The 16,908-nt window shown below is 31.8% G+C and overlaps 1 protein-coding gene across 1 annotated transcript; it reads right to left on the bottom strand.

The window, feature by feature from the left end:
- Positions 1-5,970: 5,970 nt before the first annotated feature.
- Positions 5,971-10,352, bottom strand: LOC122596256. The gene is made up of 4 exons (XM_043768806.1): positions 9,929-10,352; positions 7,764-7,849; positions 7,005-7,670; positions 5,971-6,921 (listed from the first exon to the last, which is right to left on the bottom strand). Exons 1-4 carry the CDS (start codon positions 10,197-10,199, stop codon positions 6,367-6,369), a joined length of 1,578 nt encoding a protein of 525 aa, XP_043624741.1. The 5' UTR covers positions 10,200-10,352; the 3' UTR covers positions 5,971-6,366.
- Between the last annotated feature and the right edge of the window lie 6,556 nt (positions 10,353-16,908).

A 16,908-nucleotide genomic window follows, 5' to 3' on the forward strand; every position in this document is an offset into this window, starting at 1 on the left:
TACAATATAGAAATAAGTAGAATACTCATAGATGGCATTATGGATTTATGGCAAAATACAACTCCTGAAATCCTGAACTATTGGTATTTTATGGAATCAGTCCAACTATTTGTTACTTTGTTAGCTTCTACCCACGTATTAGATTAGTGGCATTGGTTGGGCTTCTTCTTCTTTTTTCTTTTTCTTTTTTTTTTTTCCTTAACAAAACCACAAAAGTTTAATTATTAAATGATAAAGGTAATTGGTTTGGTATAGATAGTTAAGAACATTTGGTATCACGTTAAAAGTTAACTATGCCGACACAAACTATGATTTTCATTTTATCCAAGGTTTTTGTTTTGTATTATAACAATTGAGAGTTAGATATTCTTCATGGTTGCATGACCACCATAGGCTTTCTTGGCGTCATCCATTTCCAAGCCCGGCGTGGTGGAAGGGTGGCTTGCTGTAAGTTCATAATGTTGTTATCAACAAACTTTTTGAAGTAGTAATACTTATAGGGTTTATTCTATAAAAAGGTAACCTATTTACACGAAATTCCTATTAAAGGTAACCTATTTTGTTTTCGTCTATTTAAAGGATCATATTTTCAAAAAATTCATAATAAAGGGTATATCGTTAGTTTTTGACAGACGGAGCTCGTTAAGTGCCACGTCACCGATGTCACATCATCAGTTTTGATGACGTGGCACTTGACTTTGACCCGCCTAATTTCGATATACATATGAGTCGGTCAAAGTCAAGTGTCACGTCATCAAAACTGATGACGTGGCATCGGTGACATGGCCTTTAACGAGCTTCGTCTGTCAAAAACTAACGATATACTCTTTATTAAGAATTTTTTGAAAATAAGATCCTTTAAATAGACGAAAACAAAATAGGTTACCTTTAATAGAAATTCCATGTAAGTAGGTTACCTTTTTATAGAATTTTCCCATACTTATATCTCAAAACCAAGTCTTCATTGACAGAATGCGATACCAATCTTTTTATGAAGCTATTGACTACATCAATATGTGTTAGTACTTGATTGTACTTGATTATTGAACAACCATAAATCTCGCACATGGTCTTTATAACAAACATTCATAATGTAACTTCTTTCTAAAAGACAATCAATAAACTTAAATGGTCAAAAACCAAAAGTAATGACATACGTAAAACACAAGACGATAGATCAAATACTTTCAAATGCAAATTTCATGACGAAACATTAGCTATGCTATACCCACTAAGATCAGGAGAGCAAACCTATACGTACAACGTCCAGTAAAATCGAAACCTAGGATGGACGCACCAAAATCGAGAATGTTACTAAGTTATCCTTTCTGTCTTTAAAAAATTACTATAACTTTTTACTAGTTAAATCATAATATAACATATCATACATCTACCAGGTTCATATGGGACCATATGCTACCCAAGTTCATATGGTAGCATACGATCCCGGCCGAGCAAAGATATTGACATGCACATAAAGAATATATGGTCGATTTAAAACCTTGATGATAATTCAAATTAATCAAGTTCTTAGAGACTTAAATTCGACTTGTTATATGTTCGGGCTTTTTTTATTTATCTATATTCAGCTTGATAAAGTTAGAACCTCAAATGAACACGGGCATTTTAAATTCAATGATGCCACAACAAATTTTTTTTATGAATCACAAAATCTCGCTATATATAAGAGATAAAGTTATTTAAACATGAAAGAAAAAATATAGTATTGTCAAAATTATGACAATCGATTGGTAGAACAGTTAGTTTCGGACTCTCTTAAGTAAACTTTAATATAATTAATTAAGTTCAATACCGATATATTTTCTTGAAATCATCCTCGATTTGATCTTATTTAGCACATAAATTCAGTACATATGGTTTGCTATATTCGTTTTAGTTTGATTTGATATGATATGACACGAAAAAAAGATAAGTCTTGTTCAATCGTGATAACTTCATATAGAAAACCAAATGGACCGTCTTAATTACTCAAGTAGGAAATGACTTGCCAATAGTACCGACTACCGACAGTATTGGTTCGTTAGACATCAATTTTTAAGTAGGATTTACAAGCATTTCGGATACATGATGTGTATCACTTTTCTTTTCATTTTTGTTTTTCTATTTCAAAACCTATCTATTATTCTATTAATTAGTTCCTGATCAAACATCAAATCAATTTAAGTCGATTACATTTTATATCAAAATTTATGCAGATAATATATACTCTACTTTATATGGGTTTTATTATATATTTAACTGGTGACAGATTGAAATCACAAAAGAAAGAAAGAAAAAAATAAGTTATTCTTTCTTGCATAAACATAAGTCTATGCAAAGATGTTATATTGGCCATTGATTTTCATGACCTTGGTTACAAAACACCCATAGCTAGCTTATTTAAAGCCGGCTTTTAATGATGATAATAAAAAATCTTAAAGCCATAACTACCGAAGAGTAATGTTAAGTAATTCCTCATTGAATAACAAACAACGTACATTTCATGACCATCGATCAAACCGAAGTAAACATATATCATGCATTCGATCAACAACATGAGTGATATGACTGATATCATTGCATTTTTAATTTACAGAAGATGTACTCCCGCATACAATATTGCGGTTTAATTAACTAACATGTTCAACAAGTACTACTCAACAAAATAATAACCGTAAATTGCGCGCCATTATGCTTATATGATTTGGTAATTATATTATATATATATATATATATATATATTACTAGAAAATCAATTTGCATGTGTCGATATGACACTTATTCTCTCAATTGATAATCAAATTTCTAAAGAAATACACATAGATACACTCCTTTCAACTTTAACGCATATTTCTCATATTGAAATGCTTTGTAGTTTTGTACACACGATATTATAGTCGTATATAAGGGGGTGTTTGGTAGTAGGGAATCATAGAGAATGGAAATGTAATAGAGAATGGAAATAGTGAGAAAGAGAATGAGTATTTGGAAAGAGAATAGATTCCGTTGTTTGGTACCCACATAGAATAAATATATATAAAAAATAAAATTTTAAATAATAATACATTTATTACATATAACATCTTCAAAAAATAATAATAATAATTTTTTTTCATTCTCACCCATTCTCTACGATTTGTAGAGAATGGAGAGAATGGAATTGATTCCCTTTTTCCTTTCTCATTCCCTTTCTTCGTCGCAAACAAACAAGGGAAATCTTTCTCATTCCCTTTCTCCCATTTCCATTCCATCATACCAAACACCCCTTTAAGTATATAACCATTTTAATTATGCTTCGATCTACACTATATATGTGTTGTGTATGACTAAATTTTATTATGATTCTAGTTAACTTTTTAAACTCTATATGGACATGTAGGCTTTAGCTTCTTGTCCCGTACATACTTTTTTTATGATACAAACATCTAATGAAGTAATGATGATTATATGTTTGCCCTTATATAAGCAGTTAATAGTGAACGTTGGAGTAGTGTTATTAACACTACAATTTTGATTGACTTAATTAGCAAGTTAATTTGAAAAATTGACCTTGTAGTTATATTAACCTGCTTTGTAACTTGTAAGTAACTTAAGCCCAAAAGGCCAAAATAGTAGAAAATGTCAAGTTTTCTCCCCTACTGAAAAGATATGAGAACATATTAATTTAAATACTTTTTAAATAATTAATAGAGATCCTCTAAAATTGCTTTCCACTTTGTTAAGCATTTTGATCTTTGGATTGAAATCAAAGGTCAAATATTAAAAAAAAAAATCAAAAGTCAAGATTCAAATATCATCTTTAAATATTGGCTATTAAATTTAATTCAAAGGTTAGGATCAAAAGTTATGAATAACTAGAATTCCAATCATCAAATAATTAACTAACAATTTAAGTATATATATATATGGAATGATTAATGGGTTGTCAAACTTCAAGTCAACTAAGCTGGTAGTTCCAACTTCCACGCCAAAGACTGCAAGGGACAAAAATGTCCGTCAATATTTGAAGAAATGAGAAGAACTGTGATAGATGCAGTTACCCCCTGAACTATTTGGAGTTTCTAATTTAAATCCCTGGGCTTTTTATAGCCTCCTTTACTCTCGAATATATATAGAAAAGATAGCGTGAATACCCAAAAATCACTTTAAATATACGAAAATGCCTAACTTTTTTTTAGTTTTCATAAAATGCCCATTAAATTGCAAATCGCAAATCAGATTTGCGATTCAGACCCTAAATCGCAAATCGCAAATGAGATTTGTGATCTGCGATTTGCGATTTTGAGATTTTTTAAATTCATGCTTGATATAAACAGATCGATATTCAGCTCCATTACATCACCTAATGTTAGTACTTTTCTTCAAGTGGCAAAGGCAAACGATGTGTCGATGCTTTGCTTTAATGAAAAGGGAATTATATTTTTATCCAGCTCCGTTGTCCATTGTAGCAATGTCAAAATGCCTACTTGTCTTCTAGTCTAGTACAATACAAACCCATGAAACAAACCATAATTTGATGATTTGATCGATATTAATTTCGGCTATGACAAAGTGGCAACTGGCCACGTTCTTCATTAACCGTCTCACTAGCACAATATACAGGATGCAAACATATTCACCAAAGTTCTACAATCATCCCTATGGACCCTATTTTCTTAATTTTTTGCTGCAATTTCAATGCAAGGGCGTATTGATATTTACTATTACTATTATTGATATATTTAATACGAGTAATTTTGGTAGAATAATTTTCTTGTTATGATTGAATTACTTGGTTACAAAGTTTAATAATATCGATCTGTTTATATAAAACTTGTAACCCTAATTCAAACCAAAGCATCGACACATCGTTTGTCTTTGCCACTTGAAGAAAAGTACTAACATTAAGTGATGTAATGGAGTTGGATATCGATCTGTTTATATTAAGCATGAACTTAAAAAATCTCAAAATCGCAAATCTGATTTGCGATTTGCGATTTAGGGTCTGAATCGCAAATCTGATTTGCGATTTGCGATTTAATGGGTATTTTATGAAAACTCAAAAAAAGTTGGGTATTTTCGTATATTTAAAATGATTTTTGAGTATTCATGCTATTTGCTTTTATATATATATATATATATATATATGCGCCATATACTGTATAAACTATGTCAAACTGGCAATATTCGAATAAATGGCAAAGTGGTATTATACTATTATATTAATCGTAACAGTTGGTGAATGGTGGTAGTTGAGTTTTAACCAAAATCACAATCTTATGTTCGGTCATTTTTATAAACATAAATCAACCTAACATATTCTCTAAAATTGAACCCAGCCCTTTTAAAAATTAACTTAAAGGTTCTTAATTTTGTATCATTGAAAACTTGATGTAGATAATATTTAATCTTTTACTACTTTATAAAGCAAAAGCCTATTTTTATTTTTAAAAAGTTCTGCCTTTAAAATACCGAAAGTGCCTTTGGACATTTTATGTTTTTAATGAATTAATTTACATTTCAACCCTTCTAAAATATTTTCACTATCACCTTTACATCGACCTACAATCTTAAACCATTTGACACCGCCACCACCACCAATAATACAATCACCGACAACACAAAACCGCCATCCCCGCTAACGCCGCCGCATTGCGCGGGTACCATACCCGTATCTACCGATATAAACAAAAACTATAATCCCAGGAAGTATCAAGTAACAGATATCAGGCAAATAGCTAGTTTCAACACACACAGAACTCCTTTGGTTCCAAGATGCTCAGCTTAGTGGAGGACATCACAAGGAGAGTAATGTTTAGAGTACAAAAGTAACATGAGTTTCTATTTTTCAGCACAATCAACAACTGATTCAAGAAACCAACAGAGATCGCTATTACATGGCATGCTCAAATCAACAACTTCATAGAGCTCAAAATTTAGCAATGATTTAATCAAAAATATAAATTGAACAAATTGATTAAGATAAATGACTTGAAACCAAGATAAAACCCACCGTTGTGTGCATTATTTCACTGTTGATTGCTACAAAGTACAAACTTCTAATTATATAACTGCAAAAACTAGATCTCACTAGGTCAGTCTAAGTGCTCTACTTCATATTTGGGTCAAATTTTGAGCACAAAAAGGTTAGCCCCCAAATAGTCTAATCCTAAAAAAGTACGTCCGCGGTATCAAAAAAAGCAAAAACACTCTTTTGACTAACCAACAAACCAAATGTGCATAGTTCTATTTATAAGAACACCAAACAAATGTATTTTCACCTGGACATGACAATACTTGTTTAAGGGGAAGCTACTAAAGCACAAAAAGGAGATGAGTCGCAAATGAACTTTCAGCTTTGACGGTCCACTTCAACCAAGCAGGGCCTCAAAAAACCATCAGCTTTCTAGTCTCCGCTGCTACTAAATTGTTAATGTTAGAAGCATAACAACGCTTTTTTTTGGTAGACCAATTCCAGGGCAAACGAGCAAGTAAATCTTCCTTAGAATGACCCACTTCAATATCTTTACCTGCAACACCTATCCCTATCTCTTTTTCATGAATTATTCTGGTCAGATCAGATGCATTATCATGCGAATTACTTTCAGGGGTACAAGAAAACGAGTCAAGAAGATCTGGTCTCCCTTTCATTTGCTTCCATCGACCTTCCAACCATTCTTCTGAATATCTCAGATCCTTGCAACCCACGATCAATCTTTGTTTTTCCCCTGGGAAATATACATGGATGCTGTCATCAGATTCTTTATGGACAACAATCCCTTCCCACCACCCATCATGCAACCATGCATCCACAATGGAACCAACTTCAACTGAAGAATAATCACTCTTTTTGGTCAACCGAGACGGTCTAACAATCGTCCTTCCTCTATGACGGATACCCAATTGATCGTCATCAGCGACTCTTGACGATAAGAGCCATTCCTACAAAAATTTAAGACAGTTGGTCAAATCATTAAAACAGATTCAGAAGCTTATAAATAGTAACGATATAAATTAATCCTCACCTCAAGGTACATCGATTCATCTGCCGCATCCTTAATATCTCGATACCTCACCTTAAGTTTATCTCTATGATTTTTGATAACCGTTGCTTTAAACCACATACCTTTAATCCCACTATCTTGTGATAGTACCTCGATTTCATCACCTATGGTGTACCCATGTTTTTGAGTACAAGCTTTTAGACTAACGACATTTTCTGCAGACTTTCTATTCTCAGAATTATATTCACCATCGACCAGTCTCCTAAGTCGTTTCTTAGGTCTGATACCAGCAGCATCAGTAGAGATGAACTTATGTATAATTTGATTCCAGTAACCTTTAAGTTGAGTTACATCAAAGGGCTTGACAACTTCATTATCAATTTGATATCGGCATACAAACGGTTCCAAGATTGTGTGAGCATTCAGTTTGAGAAAGCTTTTGTAGTTTCGAGGGCTGAGAACAGTTGCTGATCCATCAATGCACTTGATGCTAAGATCTTGGAGACAAGGTGAAAAGAAAATCTCTTTGTCATTGTAACTAAGAGGTAAAGGAAGAGCAACTTCATCAATTTTGTGAAACCATCGTACCACTGCCAATTTGTTTCCTCTGGAATCCTCATATAAATCATCCAAGTAAGCAACAAGCCGCCTGCCTTCTTCAGCTAATACATACACAAAATCATGAACCTGCAAATACAAGAATCAGACAGCTAGATCAGCATACAATAAATGAAAAAACGTCTAAAGCTAAATTTACATAAAATTGTCAACAGTGCTCACCGAGATTCGTATGCCACTACGGCTATAAGCTTCATAGTGCTTCCTCTTTTTCTTGCAGGCCCAAGAAGAACCGACCCACAGAAACTCTGTATATGATAAAAATAAATAATTAGACAGTACCAGAGAACTAATAATTACAATGATAACACCAAAATCCTCGTTATGAAGTACACAAACAGACATGTTGAACCAAAGGTATATACACGAACGATGTAAACGCATAATCTTACTTGGTATTATTAGTCTAATTGGGTAATAAATTATCAAAAGAAAGGCAGTAGCACGAGTCACCACAAAGAAATTATGTTGACCAAGAGAGAACTTGGCAGATCTTAACCTAGTAACCAAGGCTCAGGAATTCCGAGGCTCTCAACCAGCTCTTGGAATCTGATTTAATATTTCCTGCAGCCCAGATCATCATCAGTTTTTGCATGGAAAAATCACAGCAATGACGCAGCGACTCACGACTCACCAGAACTGAACATACAGAGGAAAAATTACAGAGATTGGGATTGAAACATGACCATTTAACCTAAAAAGAGCTACGCGCGGAACTGAAAGTAGTCTATTAATACTTGGTAATTTCGTCTGGAGAAACTATAAATCCAACACTAACCATCAAATTAGAAAATGGAGCAATCTGGTATGCTCAAAATCCAAATTTGATTAAAGCTAAGCACATATAAAAGAAGATAAAAGAGCAACTTATATCTAAGACTTCAAAATTATAGTAGAAAAAAGATTTTTTCAAACGCCAACACAAATTATAAGCTCTAATACAACCAAAGTGGATACAAAAAAGATGAATTCCCTTCAAATAATACAGTAAAGGCGTAAACTACCACAACAAAACAAAACAAAACATATGACTCATTTGCCCCGTAAAGAGGCAGACACCGCCATCTTATATACTTCACATAATTTATTATATATTATTTTTATTTTTTACAAATATGATATTGAAGAAGCTCCAGCTTTAGATCTAGTCTGAGCCCAGATAAAAATGAAAAATCAATTTCGATTAAGCATTTACACAACTTTGTAAAAAGGGCATGCATGGTCATGCACTCATGCCCCTTCTCAATCGAATCTCTGGCTCTATATGAACATCTACAAAACTACACAGTGAAACGGGTCCTATAACCTCGTCAATATCAATAATAATACTACAGCTTGCCTAAGTTGTTCTAAGCTTCAGAAGATTTTGGACCAACAAGTTCTTTGTTATCGTGTATTAACTTTTTAATGCTGATAACTAAACCAGTGCCACTAGAAACCCAGATTAAACACGTACATTAAAAGTTTCACAAGCACTACAGCTAAACTCACTAAATCATAGATTAAAAGTAGGCATACAGTACCACAATTAACCCAGGATACATACAAATCAAATATACAGATTCAAAATTTCTCAAACAAAAAATAACCTTTTCTCCATAAATTAAAGTTATTAAACTGTTACATGCTGCAAAATTACATCTTTTTAAGACCCATGATTCTGACTTGAAGATAAATGTTTAATATGAACTTTTATTCCCGGAAAAACCCAAATTTTAGCATACAGTACAAGAATTAACCCAGGATACATAGAAATCAAATATACAGATCCAAAATTTCTCATAAACAAAAAAAAATAGCCTTTTTTGCATAAATTAAAGTTATTAAACTGTCCCATGTTGCAAAATTACATCTTTTTAAGACCCATGATTCTGCTTAAAAATAAAATGTTTAAAATAAACTTTAATTCCCAGAAAAACCCAAGTTTCTAACTAATAAGGGTTTTATTATAACAACCATAATAAAATGTTTAAAACACTTTTTCCCCAAAAAACACATGAATCTAATATTAACAAAAATCAAACTTTAAAGTGAAATTCTCACAAAGAAAAAAAAAAAAAAGCAGCCTTCTTTTAGTATTTAGAGAAATTCCCAAAAACTCCTAATTAATTACAAATCAAACAAAAAAAAATCAGTTTTTTAAGTAAAAAATTCCCAAAATCCAGCCTTTTTTAGCTTTAAAATAAATTCCCCCAAAAAATCCCATCTTAATTGCTATATAAACAAAAAAAAATCAAACTTTTCATATAAAAATTATCAATTTAATTGAATAAATAAAAAAATAAATCATATATTATATGAAACATATATATACAAATATTACTTACCGGTAACAAGGGAGGTTAAGAAAACAATAACATCTTTCCGAGATCTGAGTTTTAACGGAAAATCCCCCAATTTATCATGAATTGCAAATCGATAACGAAACGACGTCGTATTGGAATTATGCCCTAATTTTTTATCATTGTTGTTGATTTGTTTTCCGATTACTGCCAAATCGGAAGTTCCATCACGGCGAATCAAATAATACCGAACTTCTTTTCTGTTCAATTTATTCGTGCCAAAAACTTCTTTGTATTTCACATACTCGCCACGCATCTTTAATTTATTTTTATTTTTTTGTAAAATTTTGGGGATTTTTTTATATGGCTTTTGGGGAATTTGATTTGTATGAGTTGGGGGTATGGGGTTTAAAAGGTGGATTTATATTTATTTATGTATATGTATATATATTATACGTATATATATGGATAGAAGGAAAGAAAGAAAAGTGGGGATTTGATTTTGATTATTAGGGTTTTATTTATTTTGAATTAAGGGGAGGGAAGGAGGGAAGGAGGCGCCATTGTATAATAAATAAGGATTTTATTTTATTTTATTTATTTACAGGGCAAGTGGGGAGGTGGGTCAACCCGTCTTTTTCTGTGATTTGGGTTTATCCTTTTTCTCTATTTTGGGGGTTTATCGTTTGTATGACATAGGCAAGTAAAATAACTCGTAATCAAATTCACAACCTAGTCAGCCTTAGGATGGGCAGTTTAGGGGGAGAGACCGAGGAGGTCACTTATCTTTCCCTAATACTAACCAATAAAAACATTTCACCTAAATTTTTTCAAATCTTCCTTCATTTTCTTAAATCATTAGCGTCACTTTTTTCATGTCCCCCAATTTCCACCTCATCATTTCTTTTTCATTTCTTTTTATATAAATTTCATTTCTTTTTCATTATTTTTAATAAATCAAATCTAAAACTTTATTAAAAAAACATTACATACATATATAATTATAACTAATAATAAACAAGATAAAAGTACAGAGGCTAAAACATAAAAACAAACTAGAGGACTGAAATGTAATTAATATAAATAAAAAAAAATCGAGATCTGGCTGTGCTATCTTCTCCTTCATCAATGTATAGATATATACATATGTATATATTTTTCCACCATTTTGAATCAAGAAAAAAAAAAGAAGGGTAACAACCATTCAACCAATCACGGCTCACTCTCTCTTCCTCCCTTTCTCTCTCCTTCTTCCCCCCATCGGGGTTCTTCACCGAAAATCCTACCTTCTCTTCTGCGGGGAATGGTCGGCGGCAATGTGCTCGCGCGGCGCCGCTAGCAGTGAACACCCACCCCGCGACCACTCCCTCCCCCTTATAGTGTTGTTCAAGTTTGATGAAAAAAATCACATTTTAAATTATAATATAGAAAAAATATGGGGCTCAACGTTTATTAGTCTGGATCCAATAGGGTCGTCTACTGCCCATCGATGGGCTCGTCGACGTCGACCCTATTGGTAGGGAGCTTGTCGAGAGCCTTCTTCGTTAATCACCATTGAACCATAGAATAGCTTCGACGAGAGAGAGGGAATGTGTGTGGCTGCTAGAGAGTTTTTTTTTATTCTTTTTCTAATTTTTTTTTGCTATTGGTATATATATGTGTGTCTGTCTGTCTGTCTCTAGGTGCAGGTGTGTGTGTGTGTGTGTGTGTGTGTGTGTGTGTGTATATGATAGTAGAGTAAGCTAGGTTCAATTGAGAATCATTTACATATTAATATAGATAATATTAAGTATAATTTGATAAGTATATATTGAAGATGAAGATGATCGATAGTAGCTTTTGACTTTTAAACCTTTCCAATTAATTTTCATTTTAGCCCAAAGCTTGTATAAGTTTTTATTATAGCCCTTAAACTTTTTAATTATTGTTATTTTTTTAATTAATGTAAATGTAATAATGTTTTATTTTAAATAAAAGTAAATTATACTTATGGATAAATATAAAATAAAATAAATAAAAGTTGAGGAAGATGTGTTATTGGTAGTAAGTGTGAAAAAGGTAGATAAAGAGAGAGAAAGGTAAAAAACCCTGTCTCAATTCCCGAGAGCATTTTGCTCACCCCAAGATTTGAACCCAGAACTTCTTAGTCGCAGACTCCACCATATATTCAGTTGTTCTATCACCATGAGTGTTATAGTTATTCATCGTTCGTTTGTTACAAGCTTGATAGTCACGAGGGTTGGAAGTGTGTTGGTCAGTAGAGGCCCTGATAATTCAAATATCTAGACCGAGCCGGAAAAAAATACCGCTAATTTTTAACGAATTCAAGAATACAAACAAATTTTTTATTCTAAGTGATATATATCTTTTAATTGTTAATACATTTAATTATTAAAAATTGATTATCATCTTTATTCTATTTTATTTTGTCTTATTTTTGAAAGGACTCAACACGGCCAAAAGATAAATTAATTTTTTTTCCAGAGAGAGCCGTACATTTATGGCTTAATTACAACTGACCGTAAAAACACAACCGTAAAATTATGGCTTAAATTATAACTAGGCGTAAAAGTGAGCCGTAATTGGCTCCTGGATTTTTTTTTCCCTGGCCAAAAGTAACTCAAAAATACAAATGGCCATAAATTTACGGTCAGGGCCTTAAATTTACGATCTCATTTGCACTTTTTCCATTTTGCCCCAATTCAATATAATTTTATTGCATAGTTTAAATCTTCAAACCAAAACACTAAAAAAAGTAAAATAACATATTACAACTATACGGACACACCTAACACATTAACCATTCAAAATTACATTAAAACAACCCAACGGGTCACTCGCCCATATTTAGCCCAAATGACAAAATGGGTAATTACACATCATCAAGTTGAACATTACATACAAAGACATTATCCTTGACTATAAAACATAACTTATAATTGTTTTAACAAAATGACACAAAACATATCAAGAGCCAGAAGTTGAGAGAGATTAACTAAAGTTTTTAGCCAAATACCATTTTGCGACATTTTTCGCAAAATGGCTCATTACATTCGATCTACAAGTCACTTCAAAATCAACAAGATTCACTAGCACTTCAACTATTAATAACTTCAATCTACAAGAACTTAGTTCTTTCTTACAGACCATCTATAAATTGGGTAAACATCTAAAATGTAAGCGAACGCTTAGTGAATATAGTTGCATACATTTATATACAAAAAGGAGGACAACACACAAAGGACTATTACATGTAGCATATGACACCGTCATACCATATCTAATGTCCACCTTTGTACTTTAACGCATTACATGGATCCATATAAGCAATAACAACACAATCAATGTAACATATATATCATAACAATAATTTGGGATTCTTAGACCCCATACTTAAGAGGTTCTTAGGCCTCATACATCAAGAGGTTCTTAGGCCTCATACATCAAATAGGCCCTACTTAAGCTTAACTCCAGATCGATTACAACATACGAAACCCACCATCATATGGTAATCAACCCGACGCATACATAAAGGTATGCAATAAAACTCACCTCTTTTGCGACTCAAATAATAACTCAATATAACCGCAATTGCAATATAACAAGCATTCAACCTATCATATCAAAACAATTCGTATGTAAGGTAACATTCACCCTCTTGGTTAATTCAAATTAGCCATACTACAATGTCACTAGCATTCCTACCCATAAACATCTTATTTTGTCATTGAGTTGCTTTATTTTTCAAAAGTTCACTTGATAATTCAGTTCATCCTTATTCTTAGTTAAATTCATCATGCAACTCAATAATATACTAGGTTATACAAGAATTTGGGGAAAAACTATGCAAAACTCTATTTCTAACAAAATACCTAAATTTGGGTATCTCAAGAACCCTAATTTATCAGTATAAAGCAAAACTAGGTTAGGCATATCATTACCTTAAGGATTCAATGACTAATTCAAAACTCAATATGTTATAATTTAATTTTAATAATTCTATCACTATATTTATATCTTAGACTGCAAACGTCAACATCAAACCGTAGACAAGTGGCGGCGGTAGTGTCGGCAACGATGGCTGTTGGGGTGACGTTGGTGGTATGTAAAAGTAATTGATGTTAAAGGTGGTAGTGTAGTTATTTTAAGAATTGATGGACCTATATTGTAAATTATTTCATTAAGGGTATTATAAGTATATTAGATAGATATGTTTTAATTATTAAATGAAGAAGAAAGGTATTTTTGGTTTTTCAAATACTTAAAGTTTAAGGGAAAAAAATAGCCATTTGTTTTATTAGATAGTGTAGATTAATGCAATATATCATTTTTTTATATTACACATAATAATTAATTAAATGTGTCGAAAAAACAATGTATCTGTTTTTACATTACACATCCATTTCAAATGTATTCAACAAATGCAAATCTGAAATTAGTTTGCGTAATTCCTTTAAGTTTACGTAGATGGTTAAGATCATACGTATCAAGAGATATATATTTGTTTAACATAGGTAATGATTCATAATTCTTTTTTAATTTGTTGTAATTTCACCTTTTATACAAAGAGGGTAATCATTCATTGTATACATGCACTACATAGGGTAATGATGGGAACCCTAGTCCCGGTACCACAATTAAATACCCATCGACTCACTCCGTATGAGCCATATGATACCGGTAAAATACCTTCATCCTAATCCCCACATGATATAGGCACCCCGAAGAATCAAACCCGCGTAATTAAACTTCACATATGGGTCTAAGCTTCATTGGTAACAGGTACCTTTAGTAGCGGGTGAGGGGAGGGGCAGGGGGTGCTGAGCCCCCTCCAATAAGCCCACTTACATTAGTTTTTTTGTAGCCCATGAATATTAATCAAATGTGTAGTCACATCTAATAAGCCCAATAAGAAATTTCAAGCCAAATTTTGAGTAAATAACATCATTTTCTTAACTAACCGGATGATCTTGACAGAATATGAATGATCTTGACAAAATATGAATGTGTCAGTGATGAAGGATTCTATTAATTAAATGCATAGCCACTAGTAAATAACTAAATATAGTTTGGGTATTGACATTCACAACTTTGAAGATTAATTTTTTTTACAAAACTTATGTATTTACTCGATGCTTGACTTGTAAGTTTTGATTACCTTTTGTCATTTTAGTTACAATACTTTATGTATTGTTTCGAAATTATATACTCCCTCCGTCCCATTAAACTTGTCCACTTTTAAATCCTTAAAGTCAAACTTTACGAACTTTGAGCATAAATACTTTTGTTTGTTTTAAATAATGTTTGATGAAAGTTATATAACACATCTAAAAATATATGTGGTCAAAGTTCGTAGAGTTTGACTTTGAAAATTCGAAAGTGGACAATTTTTTGTGATTACGATTTTATATAACATAAGCGCCCCTCAACTTCAAATCCTGGCTCCGCCTTTGGGTACCTTAAAGAAATTATTTTTTGTCCACAACGGGGATCGAACCTGAGACCTTAAGGTCACCAAGTGCTTGCCTTACCACTAGGCTAATTCCTTGTTGGTTATCGTATAGGTATTAATGTATTATGACTAGTTTAAGTATAAGAATAATGGATGGAGATCCCTCAAGTTAAAAATAACTTGAGGAAATAAGTAATTTTAACCATTTGATTTATTTTAAATGGTTGAGATTAAAAGATCAACATTACTATAATTGTCATGACCACTCAAACTCTGAATGTTTTTATCCGTATCATTTATATTCAGATCTTTTCTTTTAATCTCAACCATTGATTTTAAATCAAAGATCAATATTATTCTAACTCGACTAGTCAAGTTGAATAACTTGAAAGAATCTCATCCCAAAAAAGTGATGAGCAATGCTAGAGTTACAAATCAATTACAAACAAGGGAGAGAAAGGAGGAAGAAAAAATAACTTAACATTCAATTGGTCAATCAAATTTGTCACATCATTTTATAAAAAATATATTTGTATTTAATTTGTATACATAACATTTCTGAAAAATTATTTGTACTTCTTTACCTCTTTATAAAGCAAATACCTCTTTTTATTTTAGGTAATATTCTATATTTGAATTACCAGAATTGTCATTGACTCTTTACGTTTGCCTTTAATTAATTATAATTTACACTTTAAACTTTTATTTTAATAATTAACACTTTAAGCTTTTATCTTCTAAAATTTTTCACTATCATAATTACATCAACCTACACCACTTAAGACCACTAACACCATCACCAATAGTATCATCATCTACACCACTAGACCGTTTTTACCGGGTACCATGCTCGTACTCCGTAAATTGTTTTGCGTAAAAATAAATTATGGAAAAAGGACAAAGAGAAACAGGTTGGCCCAATGCCGTATCCGGTCAAAGGACGCATATGTCCGTCAAATGTGTGGGCGCCCACAAAGGAGCCTTTCGATGTGATGTGCTCCCACGTTGCTTCTTTGAAGTTTCCAAGAAAATCTCACAGTAATTTAAGTATGGAAAATGATTAATAAATTAGAATATCCTCCCAAAAATTCTTTTAAAATTATTAAAATATAACAGGTATATTTTACTACCGTTCTTTATTAATCTTATCTTTTAATTTTCAAATATGTCATAGTTTTATAAATAAATTTTTTAAAAAGATAAGTTATTAAATTAGAAATTTATAAATCTGTTACAAACTAAAAATAATTATAAAGCAACAAGAATATGATATGTGGATTTTATTAATTATTTTTTTAAATTTTATCTCTGATTTTTATTATATATTATGGTTTTGTTATGAAGATATATGATTTTCTTAAAAGGTGTAAAATTCATAGTTACATTTCCGACATTGGCATGGCCGGTTTCATAAAACGATAACAACGGTTTCCAGTTTTGTAAAGTTAGACCTCAATTTATTTTTTTTAAGTTTTATGAATCACGACTTGACTTTCATATCTTTAACGTTGAAAAATCGGTTTTATTTAAACTATGAAAGGCCACAAAATTGAGCTATAAAACCGAAATATAC

The sequence above is a fragment of the Erigeron canadensis genome, chromosome 4 (genome assembly GCF_010389155.1).
Source record: "Erigeron canadensis isolate Cc75 chromosome 4, C_canadensis_v1, whole genome shotgun sequence".
Lineage (NCBI taxonomy): Eukaryota > Viridiplantae > Streptophyta > Magnoliopsida > Asterales > Asteraceae > Erigeron > Erigeron canadensis.